General features: G+C 43.7%; 1 protein-coding gene across 6 annotated transcripts in view; it reads left to right on the top strand.

The window, feature by feature from the left end:
- The window catches only part of CNNM1 (cyclin and CBS domain divalent metal cation transport mediator 1), a 71843-nt gene that overhangs the window by 34264 nt on the left and 21381 nt on the right, over positions 1-16198 (top strand). For 5 of the 6 annotated variants that reach the window (XR_009212732.1, XR_009212731.1, XM_032134654.2 and 2 more), the window contains exons 4-7: positions 1045-1214; positions 3213-3312; positions 3756-3803; positions 16003-16166. Coding sequence is in view for 4 of the 6 variants with exons in the window: in XM_032134654.2 (XP_031990545.1) it covers positions 1045-1214; positions 3213-3312; positions 3756-3803; positions 16003-16166 (482 nt within the window). In the remaining 2 variants the exon portion in view is untranslated. The remainder of the gene's footprint in view (positions 1-1044; positions 1215-3212; positions 3313-3755; positions 3804-16002; positions 16167-16198) is intronic. The other variant, XM_032134665.2, reaches the window with a different exon arrangement.

Raw genomic sequence — 16198 nt, 5'->3', positions numbered from 1 at the left:
TGAGTATAACTCAACTCTTCTACCACAGAAAAGAGATAAAGAAACCATTGCTGCATTTTTCCCTCTTCTAGTCACTTCCTGGCTGAAGCCTGAGGCCATCTCCCTGTCTGTTAGACTTGCAGTGCCCTAGAGGAGTACCATAGAAGCCTGTGAGCTATGAATTTTTAAAATACAGAAGTGTATTGTGAATCTTGGGATCTTTAGAAAGAAAAAAAAGTGAGAAAATCCAAAGATAAACTCCTTCTTGTGAAGAAGGTAAAGTTTGTCTTTGAACCCTCTGACCATCCATGCTTAATTAATGTGCTGACCTAGAATGATCATATCTATCACTAACTTCAATATTTAATTAATCCAACATGTATTTATTGAGTATATAATGAGTGCTAGCACTGTTTTAGGTGCTAAAGAGTAGAAAATTTTAAGTTGGAGCTGCTTTAAGGTAGAATTTCTAGTTCTGAATACAGATTTCTTTTAACTACTTCCCAGAGCATATGTTATATAAGTACTATAAGTTTAACATATGTAATATAAGTAATAGCTGTAATATATAAATATGATGCAATGATGCCTCACATTATTGACAACTTATTATTTAAATAATTGCCTGTCTTTAGTAACATGGGATTTCATTTCATTCAGCAGATATGTGTCATACAAATAAGCCAGATTAAATTATCTGCATCTCATTCAGTTATAGCATTAAAGTCTTTGTGGTTTATGTGGCTTAGTTGTCCATGTCCAATTTTAAATAAAATCAAAGAAAATTAATAACAAAATAGACATTTCCAAATGGAGACCTGTTTCTCCTGAGATGCCAGTGCAGGGACACACATTTCCAGAGGACGTGGGTAAGGCCCTGAGATGCACACTTGGGATTAGGATCCTCCACCCCAGAGGAACTGCAGAAGCCCTGCCAGCCTGGTGCCCAGGTACATGCACAGGGGTCCTAGTTGTGCTCACTCTGACTCCTCCCAGCTGCCACTGCTGGAATGGGTGGGACACAGCTGCTGCTGATTTCCTCCCTTCCCACTCACTCTCCTCTAGAAGTGGAGCCCTTTAAGTCTCTGTACCTTTCGGAGAAGATCCTGCTCCGGCTCCTGAAACATCCCAACGTGATCCAGGAGCTGAAGTTTGATGAGAAGAACAAGAAGGCCCCGGAACACTACCTCTACCAGCGCAACCGCCCTGTAGACTACTTTGTGCTGCTTCTACAGGTGAGTAGGAAAGTCAGGGAACCTCTAAGAGCCAGACGAGGGCATCTCCAGGGTGAAGAAATGGCCATGCCTCCTTCAGCACCAAGTTCCAAGACTTGGCTGCTGCCTCAGGAATAAGGCCAGCTGGGTGGACATTTCTTCATGACCCGCAGGAGGGGCCTGCTGGGATCTTTGACATTTAGTCTGACAACTCAGCGATGTTTGGGGTGGGTTGAATACCTCTCCAATAGAGGGGTTCTGCTTCTAAACTTCCAGAACTGCTGCTCTGCGGAAGCTATAATACCTCCTCATCTCTGCTTGAACATCCCCTGAAATGAAACTGCCCACTGCCTCCTAAACTTTAGACAACTCTTCTTTAAACCCTTCTCTCTGTCAAGTGGAAATCTCACCATCTGTGACTTCCATACTGGTCCTTGCTCTGCTCTCTGGAGGTACATGGGACACATTCATTCTCTCAGCTGCATTTCAGCCTTTGCAGTTCCTGAAATCTTCTCCCCCTTCAGAGGACCAGGAAGGGGAAAAATGACCTGTTCAAAGAAGTGCAACATCTCCCCAGTGCTCACATAAGTATGATCACCTTCTGCTCTGGATACCTGAATAGGCCTGTCTTAAATACGTGTCTGACATGATTACAGCTTGTAACACTGCTGGTGCCCTGTCTGACTGTACCATTAGCTCTGTCACTGATTCCCTGTCCTTTCCCAACATAATGTTGTGAATCCTAAATACACTGATTGTATTTTAAAATCTTGATTAAGCTCACATGAACTTACAAATGGTCTCTTTGTTACTGTCCACTTCCAGCCTCTCTGCTCTGTCACTATAACTTGCCTCACGTATATCTTTCCAAATGGTCTGAACAAAATGACCTCTCTTCTCCAAAAAATGGAGTCATTTGCTTCACTGTTGGAAATCAACAAGAATCCTGTTACATTGTTTGTATAATGTAATGATCACATAGTTTCATGTCTTATGCTAAACATAAACTTAACAGTTTTCAAATAAAACATGGAATAAAATATAGTAGCAAGGGTGTACACTCAGAAATTTGAAAAATATGGCTTTAAAATTCCATTGTTGCCATTTCCTAATTAACCTTGACCAAGTTATTCAATCTCTGAGCCTCAAAATTGAGTCCCTTGTAAATTGAGGATAAAAATGGCATGGGCTTCATGGGGTTGTGGGGCGAATTGCATGAGAATCTATGCAGTGCACATAACACAGTGTCATGTCCGTGCATGCTACGCATTACACATCAGCTATCACCATTATTGGCAACGAATTAAACAAGCTTCACACAGAATTAGATTTTATCTTTTTTTCTTTTTTCTTTTTTCTTTTTTTTGAGACGGAGTCTCACTGTGTCACCCAGGCTGGAGTGCAGTGGCCTGATCTCAGCTCACTGCAACCTCTGCCTCCCTGGTTCAAGCGATTCTCCTGCCTCAGTCTCCTGAGCAGCTAGGACTACAGGCGTGCACCACCACACCCAGCTAATTTTTGTATGTTTAGTAGAGATGGGGTTTCACCATATTGGCCAGGCTGGTCTCAAACTCCTGACCTTGTGATCCACCCGCCTTGGCCTCCCAAAGTGCTGGGATTACAGGCATGAGCCACCGCACCCGGCCTAGATTTTATCTTGACCTGATTTAGAAATGGTCCAATCTTGGACTAAACCGGTGGGGCAGTTTATGAGGCCCTGGGTTAGCTAGTGCTTAGGCCTGCATCATGGAAGGGCCATTACAGTACGCAAGGACAGCTTGGTTATTCATGACTGGATGCTGTTTTATGAACAACGAAGCACTGAATTTACTGCAAAGAGCTACTAAAGCTGGAGGTGCTTTCTCAAATGTAAATCTGGAGAGAATTAACATTCCTCTGTGATAAGAACATGGGTCTAGTCCACTTGTTATCCAAGCAGAAATGCTTAGGGTTCTAGTCAATAGTAGAACTGGAAGTGCTCATACACATTCATAGTATACTTCCTTTTTTTTTTTCCAGGGTAAAGTGGAGGTGGAGGTTGGTAAGGAAGGCCTTCGCTTTGAAAATGGAGCCTTTACTTACTATGGTGTCCCAGCCATCATGACCACTGCTTGCTCAGGTATTCTAGTTCCCATTTGTTTATTGGGAAAGTAATGGGATATGGTAGAAAAAGCACAGGGGTTCAAGTCTTGACTCCCCCTTTGACTCTTGTTAATCCGCCTGGACAAGCCATTTAGCCTCCTTGGCTTTAGTTCCTTCCTCTGCAAAATGGGTGTATGAATCACTTTTCATTCAGTTAGTGCTTAAAAAAAAAGTGACAAAAAATTGAATTGTAAAAAGCAGTAATATTTTCAAGTGTTAGGGATCTAGGGTGGTAGATTTCAGTATGAAAAGACAAGTTTAGTTTATTTTGCTTTTTATACTTGTTCCCTACCCTTCCATTTAATTGCCTGGTTTTTACAGGGTTAATTGGTGCTGGGGGTGGATAGAAGAGGGAAGATTCCCATAAGAAGTGTGTTTTCTGAGTTGCCTCTGAAACCCACTGCATCCTTCTGTCCTTAGATAATGACGTGCGGAAGGTTGGCAGTCTGGCTGGATCTTCTGTCTTTCGTATGTATCTCTCAAATCCCTTCCTCGTCCTCCCCATCGTAGTCCTGCCTCAACCGGCTCTGGGAACCTGGACCAAGCACTTTGAGCCTGGGCTGGGGCTAAGACAAATGCTGGCAGCCCCTTTGTAATGTTCTGCCAGGAACACTGCTTCCTGCTAGGTACCCACAGACCACGGGAGCTTAGGTCCTGTGTGTCTGGAATGTTTTCTGCTGCTTCTCTGCTCACATGGTTGGGGGGGTGCAGGGGTTGTGAGGGAAGGCATTGCTTATTGCCACCTTCCAGGGAATGCAGGCAGGTGATTTGTGTGCTTGGGCAGAGGCTCAGCCCTTCCTTCTGTGCAATAACAATTCACCCATGGCCTTTACTCAGAAACTCTCATATGCTATTATTGTGTCTGTGGGGTTTGTCCTCAGTAAGAAGTGACTGCAAGATTTGGGGATCTAAGTTCCACCCTTGTGCAATACGTTGCTTATCTGCTTCTCTTTGCTGGTTCTCCACCTCTCAGCTAGTGGAGAGGTATCTGCCAGCTGGCTGTGCATGCTGTTGGTGGGGGTAGGCACAGGGCTGATGGCTGGTGTGCTCTGCCCCTTCTGTGCTGTGCCTTCTTGCTGTTCCCTGTGTAGTTATTGCACTTGTGTTTAAAGGGCGTGGCATTTTTTGTGATTAAAAGTGTGATCCAGAAAGAATTATTTCTCTAGATTTCTTTCTGATTCATGGATCTGAATTTTGCATTGCTTTCAGCTGTTAGTGTTTACAGTGATCACTTCAATGCCAAATAGGGCCTTTTCTCTCATCATAAAAAAAGGTTTTACATATTGCCTTGTGGTGCGAATTATCAGAGGGTCCCAGAGCTTGATATCATAGTCCCTGGAACATGGCAAGGTAGATACCATTTTAACATGAGTGAAACTAAAGAAATGACTTGCTTCAAATCACCCAGTAAGTTGGTGACCGGCCAAGATGCTTCCTGGTGTCCTGGCTAGTTCACACAGCACAATAAAATACAGATTTCAGATCCATCATATTCTGGAATGCAATTTCTAAGTGGAAATAGTGGAACAATTTACAGTTTAATTGTTACAGTGTAATAGCCCAGCCAGTGGCTGAAATGAAGTACCTGCCCCGTGTGAAGAGTGGCAAAACATGAGTTGGAGGAGATCTGTAAAATTGAAAAGACCCTGGTACATTATTATCCTTAAGACAATGAATCTCAATCAAGATTGATGAAGGAAGCATCAGTGCTCAGTAGAACTCTGGAAGGGTGAGGGACGGGCTACAGGACTTTGGCAAACCTTAGTTCTCTAAAGGAAATTTCCATCATCCATCACATTAGGGACTTCTCCTGGGATTCTAATATGTTACCTAGAAATGTCTGTGATCTCTTCCAGAAGACTAAAAGAGGTGGAAATTCTGAGAAAAAAAGACCTACATATGGCTTCCTAGCCCATCCAATTTATATGACCTTCTTTCTTAAAAAAAAAAAATAAATAAAAATAAAAATAAAAATAAATTGCTGTGGCCGGGCATGGTGGCTCTCACCTGTAATCCCAGCACTTTGGGAGGCCAGGACGGGCGGATCGTGTAGTCAGGAGATCGAGACCATCCTGGCCAACATGGTGAAACCCTATCTCTACTAAAAATACAAAAATTAGCCAGGCATAGTAGCATGTGCCTTTGATCCCAGCTACTCCGGAGGCTGAGGCGGGTGAATCGCTTGAACCCGGGAGGTGGAGGTTGCAGTGAGCCGAGATCATGCCACCGTACTCCAGCCTGGCTACAGAGCAAGATTCCATCTCAAAAAAAAAAAAAATTGTTTTAAGTAGAAGGAAGATGTTATCCGATTTCTTCCTTTCCTTCCTTCTTGTCTCTAGTTTTTGCTTTCAGAAGCTTTCAGTTGCATCAGTGAGATAGAAATAAAGTTGCAACATTGATTTCTCCTTTAAAACTAGTTAATTGAAAAGAAGCATAGCACTCTTTCTCTTTCTCTCCCCATGTTACTGAGCATCTCTGTAAATCTTCAGAAGGAAAAAGAAATATTATTAGCCAATGGGGTAAAAAGACATTTTCCATCCTCCCCGAACCCATACTTAGTGTAGTGAAGTGTGAAAACTTCAAAGGCTGCCCATACCCCACCGTTATCCCAGGTGAATGCTCAGCCCATGGTCCAGCCACCCAGCATCTTTCACTGGCCAAGAACCTCAACCTATAGGTTGAGGGAGAGCTTGAGTCTAAGCTAAAAGGCAGTAAAATCTTGTAGGGTCTTGGCCCAGCCCCGTCCACCTATGCTTGAAGCTAGCTTAATCAGCCTTAGAGGATGAGGAGTGAGATTATGAGTTTGCTGGAATACTGGCATGATGACCTATGCTTCAAAGTTGAACTTGAGGCTACAAAGAAGTCCCTGGCTTTCCTGTATGAGGTGAAGGGAACATAATCTACACTGTCTTCTTCTTCTTGGTTCTGATTGCCAGGAACCTATGGTAGCTGGAATAGGTGCACACACAGGTGTGCAGATGTGGAAAGAACAGGTCTCCTGTCTGTTTGGTATATACATTTATGCATTGTATACAATGTATACAGTTTGGTGTATACATTTATACATTTAGAACTATGATTCTTCTTGAGAATAGAGAGTTTCTTAACTCCATTGTGTCTCATAATATTAGAGGCCCATTCTAATATTCATTAACATCTCATGACAGAGTAAAGGATTATCAGGTAGGTAATTTCAAATAAAATCATTTGGTGTAGCAAATAAAACTGCAGAAGCAGTCTATTTCCGTATGCTATCATCTGCAGACTGGTTTCATTTAGCTCCTTAGAAAGGACTCTGGGAATGATCAGATAAGAGAGATGAAGACAGGTTCCCATAGTTCCCGTGCCCAGACACTGCTTGAAGGGGGAGGGGCTGGACCGTTACTACACACTCAACTCTACCTGGGCCCCCAAGTGATAGCCAGCACTGTTTCAAACTCTGTGGGGAAAGAGAAGGAAAAGGGAATGGAGAGATACTTTGGACCACTGGTACTTACCACGAAGTGGCTTTATTTAATTCATCAAGTTGATTCACATTAACACTGCTAGAGATATTGTTCTTCCTTTATCCCTATCCTCTAGCAATGCACAGTTCTTCACCAACACTGTGACCAGAGGCATCTCCTAGAAGTCTGAGGCAGGATCTAGCTTCCTCACGGATGCCCCTAGCAGGAGCACACACTTTCCATTCAGGCCTCTGAGTACCTATGCAGGTGCCCTTGGCAGTTGAGCTCCATGGGAGCTGGGAGAGCTTGGTGGGAATGCAGCGCTGGGCTCCCAGCATGTTTGCTGGCTCAAAATGGGAGCCTCAGAGAATGCTGCCTACATGCTTCCCACAGGGCTCGGCTTGTGCTTGTACATCTGATTCCAAGATGTGTTGCACATCTTTTCAGATGACCTTCAGCAAAATCCATTTTATTTTCTTGTCTTTCTGGAGAGTGACTTTGTAAGAGGATGTGATTCCTGTGTTTTCAGAGTCAGGATTCCTTTTTGCAGAGAAATGTGATGTTGTGAAGATCCAGGAACAGACTGTCTCACCCACTTTGTTCTTTGTCTCTTTCCTTTTGTGTTTATATCTTCCCTTTTGCAACTCACAAATCCTTGGCCCCTGACTCTTTAGTGCCCGTCTCTGTGTCTCGTACCTTCGCTGTCAGCAGAGGGGACTCTCTGGCAGGCTCCCCAGGTAAACATGCATGGGTGTCTCGGGTCTCTGTAGATCCAGAGGGGTTTGCAAGAAGCCTTTGGCCTCTGTCACTTTCCTGCATGAGAACTAATCTCTCCAACAGGCACTCCTGTGACTAAGGTATAGCACTTTGCACAAATAGTACTCATTTGCACATACCACCCAGGCATTGCTGGTTCAGTGGTGTCATTTGTGAGTTTACCTCCCAGGAACGTATCTGTGTATGCACATGGAAAAATGGTGGGGGTGAGGGATAGTGTGAGTTTTTCCTCATTTGTCTGACTACAGAATGGAGGGATGAGGAGTACAGCATGAATGAAGTAGGAATAGTGGAATACTATGCTTTATTTCTACCTATTTTCTTTCTACCTTTCTTTCCTTCCATGTCCTCATCTTCCTAATAATGTTACTCTGTGATGATCATATTCTCATGAGCTCTGCTCGTACAAAGATGCTATATGTAAAACTTTCAAAACAACTTTTCATTAGGTTTAACCTCTTTTGTTGATAAATGAAATAGTCACTGGGTTTCTTTTTAATCGGGTAACAATTCCTCATAGAGCTAGACAATAATTCAATGACTGAGAAGAATGCAACAAATCTGAATGATCAACGGTTTGTTTTCATCTCTAGAGGTTGTTCTCTTGGGCTCATAGAGCGAGTAATGACTAAACCAGGAATGTATTTGTTAAATTGCCCTGCAGTTAGAACACCGTCCAATTTCCTCTACCCTCTAAATCTGTATCCCTTATCATGTTGCTGGGGTAATGATACTAAGACCCTACCATATCCTCAGTCATCGAGAAATCGCTTATGTTTCTCCGTCTGTATAGTAGACCCTCAACATTTAAAAAAGGCTATGTTTTGAGACTTCAAACGCTCCAATTTGCAACCTCAGAAGTGTTTATGTTGACTTCTGTTTTTTCCCCACATCGCTTTTTTTCATCAAAAACCATCTGGTCCTCATGTTGATCTATACAAGATAAGTTAACCACCTTCTCAAATTTCACCGAAGTTTTCTGTCTGTCTCTCAATGGTGATTTTCCACTAAGAAATAGTTTTTCTTGCTTCGTGAGAGCTCATACCTTCATAATGACTACAGGATCAGACAGTCAATGTGAAATGCCAGTCTGGTGCCCTCACCAGCTAAATGGTCTACTCCTACATGCCAGCAAAATTAGAAATGACCACTTGATGGACCTTCAAGTTCCTTCACATGCAGTGAATCTTGGTGAATGCCAAGAGTGTTCTGTGAAGGTTCAGAGGAAAGGGGAGATGCACATTTTAAAAGACTTTTAGCCCAAAAGATCAAAGCGAGGATGTGTTTTCCTTTTTAATTAACCTTCAGTTAACCAGATGACCTAATTAACTGTAACTTCCCAGTTAAAGGAAGGTTAATTCTAGTTCATCTGTGTTGATTATGATAAAGTTCATGATAATCCAATGTCAGACAGAGATGAAAGTGATTCCCTCCTGCTGTGCAGAACACCCAGGAAGTGCTGAGACTTCTGATCCAACTCTGGGTGGTGTCATGTGCCCCTGGGAGTATTTTCAACTTTCCCCCCTTTTCCATGACTGTGGATATTCAACACAACAGGAGATTAGTGTCAACACAATGGAAACCCTACCCATAAAGAGGTAAGCTTATTCCCACCCTTGGTTTAACTCTGCAGGGTGGAGCAATGGTGGGTACAGTTGGAGAAAACCAGAGGTAGGGAGTGCCTAGTTTCTCCTTTGGCTTATTCCTGTCCACCTTATGTCTGGTCTCTATCTAGAGCTAATCACTGTGCCTTCCCAGTGATCAGGTGACATCCACAGGACCTATTCTGTGGTATTACCTCTGTCACTCTTGCTTTTGTTCCATATCATTAAAAGAAGTAGCCTCAGAGGTCTGGGATTTTGTAGAAAGAAGTTCCAGGTAACTTCTGGCCCTATAAGCACAGACTTTGGAACCGAGGGTTCTTATTCAGTGCTCGATTGTCCATTCATAATGTGCATTGAGATCAACAATGATGCCATTTTCTCCTAGAATATACCAAAGTACCTAAAAAATTTTTTTACTTTGCAAAATGTGCTAAGTGGAAATATTGATTTCTGATCAGATACATTAATTTACATATATGCTAAATCTCAACCCTATCTTATATGGGGGGAAAATAAATCCTAGAAATTAGTAGGGCCTTTAAGTCTAAAAAAGAACTGTCATTGTCTTATTTGACTCCCCACAATCACTTTGGGAGATAGGCAGGAATTGTCATTGAAAAACAACAGATTGGCCGGGCGCAGTGGCTCACGCTTGTAATCCCAGTACTTTGGGAGGCCGAGGCGGGCGGATCATGAGGTCAGGCGATCGAGACCACAGTGAAACCCCGTCTCTAATAAAAATACAAAAAATTAGCCGGGCGCGGTGGCGGGCGCCTGTAGTCCCAGCTACTCGGAGAGGCTGAGGCAGGAGAATGGTGTGAACCCGGGAGGCGGAGCTTGCAGTGAGCCGAGATTGTGCCACTGCACTCCAGCCTGGGTGACAGAGCAAGACTCCGTCTCAAAAAAAAAAAAAAAAAAAAGAAAAACAACAGATTAAAAAACAGGTTCTGAGAAAGTCAGTCAGTGTTGTATGTGTAGTAGGTAGGTAGAGGGACAAGGACTGGAATCTAAATCTTAGATCCTGCTCTCCATCTACTGCCTGCGACCTTGCTGTACCTCTGAATATAGACATTTTGTGCCCCCTAGAGGGCTGTGATTTATTTGCATTTTGAAAGCAGTGCTAATTACGAATCTGGTGCTCACACAAGATTGAGGCCAGGGGTGTCTGCATCAAATATTGCCATCATTATCCATAGGGAGTCTCTTTCTATTTGAGCCTTAGTTTGAAATAAGAGCACAGTGGTTCACAGATTACCTCCAGGGTGTGGTGTGGTTAACCAACTTGGCAGGTGCTTTCATTTAAAAATGAAACTTCTGATCAGGGGTTTCCCCTGAAAGTACACCGCCCCACTGCAATTATCATTCCCTTTCCCCACATTCACTCCTTCTTTCTTCTCCTCGTGGTGGAAATAGTTTTGAATTCCCCATGACAGTCCTTTCAAATCCACAAAAGCACAGAGACAGAGACTTTGGAACCAAGGGTTCTTTTTCAGTGCTCAGTTATCTATTCATAATGTGCACTGAGATCAATAATGACAGTTTTCTGCTTGAATATACAGGGAATCTCTAAAAATAATATTTCTACTTTGCAAAATGTGGTAAGTGGAAGTATTCCTTCGGGTTGGCTCTTGTGTAATGAACATTTGGGAACCATTAAAGCTCCGTGTAAAGTGAATGAGTTCATCTGGGATCCTAACTTGGGCTTAGAGTTCACATTGTAGTTTTGACAGACAGCTGGCTTTGGTGTTCGGTTGTCTGATGCTAAATATTGCCCCAGTATAATGAATTTTAATAATTCTAGTTTGTACTCTTACAGGTCTGTGTAATTAAGCTTCCTCATCCATTTTGGAGAACAGAGATGGCCCATGGCACAATCACAGTCAGACCAAAGTAGGCCATTCCCCCTTCCCTCACTGGTGGTACGAAAGATGTAGGCAGGCAACCCCTGAACCCTCCTTTTTCCTCAAATCCCCATAAGGAAAATGGGAGCTTAGCATTCTACTTCTGTGTCTTGGGGTCTGATTCCAGGATAGGGTTGCGAAGGCTCCCTGGATACAGGTGTCGCAAATGAAGCAAGATTCCCAGAGCTGCTGTGTATAGATTTTCAGGGCCCCTGACTATTACTGCAGAAGGATAGGAGATTCCATCCAGCCCCAATTACAGTGTGAAGTCCTCGACCATACCCTTGCCACCCTGCCCCCAGTTTTACCCTAGTGCCTTCTCCACCCAAATATATTGGTGTTACATTATCACTGTTTGATCTGTCTCCTTCCAGACCTCCTTGCACTATACTTAGGATTTTCCTCCTTGCTTCACTCCCCCAAGCTGTGCCTCTGTGCTCTTAGGATATGCCAAGGGGAATTACACAACTTGAACTAGTTTGCCATGCTGCTAGGACACTTGTCTGTTACTGATTTCTTCTGCTTTTTATTAAAAGCATTTCCATGTCCCTTGCTCAGAAACCTCTGAGTGTATGTGCACAATTACCAAAATGCCAAGTCATCAGCATCCCACCTATTGAGGAATGTCAGACTCCAGGACACGAAAACATTGATCTCGCACAATACTCAGAGGAGCTGGGACCTTCTCATGGAGTAAAGGTTCTTTTTTCTTTTAAAAATTGCTTTTATAGACTCGATCTTTGTAAGACAGTTGTATCGTTTGGTGTTGGGAATCCTTTATGATTTTATAAATAAACTCTCAATAGCATTGTTTTTACTTAAAAAAAAAAAAAAGATGTTTTTCCTCCTCCCAGCACAATAGTGATGTAGCTTGTGTTTGACATGTGAGTCCCTGTGGTTGTCATCTACACTGGATGCCAGTGAAATGATGACAGCCTTGGAGGGAACTGGGATGTAGCTGTTGCCTCTGTCTCCAACAGGAGAAGCTTCCATGGATGGAAGGAGTTTAGTAGATAAAATAGGGCTATTTCCCTGTTGTCCTCCGTGAACATATCTTGAATTGTGACATAAGAGATGAGGATATGGAACAACTGGTGTAGGGTGTGTGAAGCCCATGTCTGGCCAGGCAAAGTGGAGGATTATTGAGGAATGGTGGTGATTCTCTGGGCAGCTGAAGCCACAAGCCCTGCTCACACTCTCTTCCCTTGGTTATGTCCAAACTGAGTTGAGGTCAAAACCCACCAGGTCAAGGTATGGTTTTCCAGATGCTGCACTGGGGCCAAAGAAGCTACTCTTGGGCAGGACTGTCTGCCCCACTTTTCTGCAACAATTAGCCTGGAGGAAAGAACACAGACTTATCCAGCCACCACCCTAAAATAGCCACAAATGGGTCCGGCCAAGCCAGAACTCATCAATTTGCTTTCTCTTCTTCTTTTTTTATAGATTTAGGGGGTACAAGTGCATTTTTGTTACGTAGTTGTGAAGTCTGAGCTTTTAGTGTGGCCATCACCCAAATAGTATACATTGTACTCATTATGTAATTTCTATCCCTCACCTTCTCCTGCCCTTCTGGGTCTTCAAGGTCTATTATTTCCCTTTGTCCACTTGTACATATTATTTAGCTCCCACTTACAAGGGAAATGATGCAGTCTTTGACTTTCTGAGTTATTTCACTTAAGATAATGGCCTCTATTTCCATCCATGTTGCTGCAAAAGACATGATATCATTCTTTTTATGGCTGAGTAATATTTCATTGTGTGTACACACATACACACACGGACACACAGACACACACACACACACACACACACATATATATATACACAAAATCACATTTTCTTTATCCAGTCATCCATTGATGGACACTTGGGTTGATTCTGTATCTTTGCTATTGTGAATAGTGCTGCAAGAAACATACAAGTACAGGTATCTTTTTCACATAATTTCTTTTCCTTTGGGTAGATACCCGGTTGTGGGATTGCTGGCTTGAATGCTAGTTCTATTTTTAAGAACTCATCAGTTTGTTTTCAAGGAATCAGGCCCAGAAGTGAAATGTACCTTTTTCTGCCCAACACTACTGCTTTTTACAATCGCCTTGATGCTTCATGTTGTTCTCTACAGCACCATCACTGTCCCTGTCCTGTCAGTTCTTAGTCGCTCTGGAGAAGGGTCTGGTCCTTCATCATACAGTGGATGGGTAGGGCCCTAGGCACCTGACTTCAGGACCCCCTGTTTCACATGCCCTTATTAAACAAACAGTCTTGCTGCTCCATGTGGCCTCTTCCTCAAGTTATTGGGTCAAGGCCTGAGGCTTCTTGGTGCCCTTTGATTCTAGTTGCACACTATTTTACTCTATCCAGCCACATTTCTGGAGTGTCTTGCTCCCCACCCTCACTTCTTGGGGAAGTCAGCTTCCCCAGAATGACTTTAGGTTTGTGATGATTTAAGAGCTTTAGTGACTTTAAGAGCTTTAGTTTGATGATTTAAGAGCTTTAATGACTTTAGCTTTGTGATGATTTAAGAGCTCTGAATTTAGAGCTTTTTTTAAAAAACAAATTTAGATTATAAACTTTAAGAGTCATTGTATCACCCTGTGGGACCCTGACGTGCTGATTCATTTATTCTACACGTTTTCCTTGAGTACCTTCTCTAGGCCAGGCACTGTGCTAGGTGCTGGGCGTACAATGAGGATAACCAGAGAAGACAAGGTCTCTGCCCTCGTGGAATTAAAAGTTGAATTAAGTAGATGTAACAAGTAGTTACTAATATGTAATTAATACTTGTGAAAGTGCTTTGAAAGGATGGACGGGGGTCATGATAGAGGAGAACAGGAGGAATCTTCTTAGGTGACCAGACAAGTTCTTCAGAGAAGGTGGTGCCTCAGCTGAGAACTAGTGACTGGGGAGCAGATAGCCATTAGCTGAGGTGGGAGGAGGTGGGGTAGGAAGGGGAAATGGCATTCCTTGAGGTGGGGAAAGCCTGCATGGTTAAGGACGCCCAGGGAGGCCAGTGGCTAAAGCAAAGCAAGAGAGGGGAAAGGAGGTCCCAAGATAAGATCAGATAGGAAAGCAGGGGCCGGGTCACAGCAAGGAATTTGGATTTTATTCAGACAAAACAGGAAGCTGATTTGTGTTTTAAAAATGTGATTCTGGCAGCTGAGGTGAAAACAGATTATAAGATTCTAAGTGGGGAGACTGTGGTCCAGGTGAGGCTGAGGTAGCTGGGATTTGAGTGGAGACAGAGATAGGACTGATGGGCTCATTATGTCAGATGGATAGCAAGGCTCCATATGGGGCTGAGGGAGCGGCAGGAGTCAAGGACAATCCTGGGGTTTCTGGTTTCAGGAACTGCATATAAGTGGATGACACTTACTGAGAAGGGGGAAGACTGGAAGTGGACTCCTTAATTCCATAATCAGATCAAGACAGTGATGATTATGGTTCTAATGAGAAAATGATTCAACCTATTATTTTACTCTTTCTGCTACATGGTTTGCCAGACAACAGCTTGGCAGCTAAATAGATCATCAACCTTCCATGACTCATTGCAAATAGAGGCTAATCAAATATTTTGCTTTATCTCAAGAGACAGGATTACATTCCCAAGGTTCTACCCTGAAAGAGCAGAATCTATAAAGAATCTGATTTTTCATTTGAGCCCCCTGAGCTAAATCTGTGTTAAGAGAAGCTGACAGCCTCCTCATCCCCTTTTTTGGAAGAAGCAGAAGGATTGGGGGAGCTTTGCAGTCTACCACTTGGGGTAGTTCCACGGTTGAGAAGATGTTTGGAGTCACCTTTGGTATCCTCTTTTCTGTTGTTCCTAGAGAGGGCAGCTCACATAAAACCAAGTGACATGGTCTTAATTGAACTTTTCCAAGAAGTATTTCTTAAAAATGTGAAAAGAACCTGGCTAAGCATTCAGGAGATCTTTGACAGAAGGCCTGCAGATTATCCCAGTGCCCCCCTCAGGCCTATGCAAGAGGGAGCCCAGCCCTAGACCCACACTGTGGCCCTTCTCAGTCCAGCCCATCTGTATGGGGCAAAGAGTTCTCAGGGCCAAAGGGATGTGCTGAGCCAGAGCCTGTGTCCTCCCTTCTAAACCACATTTCAGATATCCAGAATCCTGGAATCCCCACCCAAACAATCCTAGGGGACCAGGGGTCCAGAAGCCCTAGGGCCAGTGCTGGCTATCCACCCACAGCTCTGTTTTCTGGCATGGTTGCTATGAACATTTGTCAAGGAAGAGGATAAAGCCTATTTTTACCGTTTATCAATGTAACTTCTAACTTAAAAATATTTATCCTTGTGGTTTGTGGGCTTCCGTTTGTCCCAGGCCCTGCCAATGTGGGGGCAGGCCTGAGTTCTTCCCACTAAAATGTATGGCCACATGAGGATTGGTTGCCTGTGCTGTGACAGATGGTTTTGAAGGCACACCCAAGGCCTTGGCCTTTCTAAAATAAGGTTTGTGATTGGAGTTAATGTAAAATACCTCACCATGGTAGAGGGGCACATGGTCTAGGGTAGCAAGCCATGCTTATAGTACCGACCTCATCTCATTCGGGGTCCTTGTGCACCTAACCTGAAGACAAGAACCAAGGAAGATGTGAACCACCCATCCCCGCTGTCTGGGGAAAACAGATGCTCCAGCTCCTCACTGGGAGAGGTTGTGGGGAGCAGCTGAGTGGAAGGGAGCCATGAGTTTGTCTTAAGTATTTGTTCCTCTTAGGAATAAACATCAACAAAGCAGCTCAGCTCCTTCCCGGGCTCTGATGGGAAGGGTGAGGCTCATCACCACCACCCAGTGTTACCATTGCCTGAAAGTCGTATGGGACCTCAGTAAACAACACCTGTCTCTCCCTCCTTTCCTGTCTCCCTCCCTCCCCCTTCTTCCTCCCCACCCATCCCTCCTTGTCTTTTCTCCATCTCTCACCATCTGCAGTAAACCGGTCCCCTTCTCGCTGCAGTGGGTTGAATCGTTCTGAGTCTCCAAACCGAGAGCGCAGTGACTTTGGGGGCAGCAACACTCAGCTGTACAGCAGCAACAACAACCTCTACATGCCCGACTACTCAGTCCACATCCTCAGCGATGTGCAGTTTGTGAAGGTAACTCCCCCAGGAAGGTTATCCTCTCCCTC

Source organism: Hylobates moloch, unplaced genomic scaffold (assembly GCF_009828535.3).
Source record: "Hylobates moloch isolate HMO894 unplaced genomic scaffold, HMol_V3 SCAFFOLD_3, whole genome shotgun sequence".
Lineage (NCBI taxonomy): Eukaryota > Metazoa > Chordata > Mammalia > Primates > Hylobatidae > Hylobates > Hylobates moloch.
The sequence above is the reverse complement of the archived record's forward strand: the minus strand, read 5'-3'. Positions and strand labels throughout refer to the sequence as shown.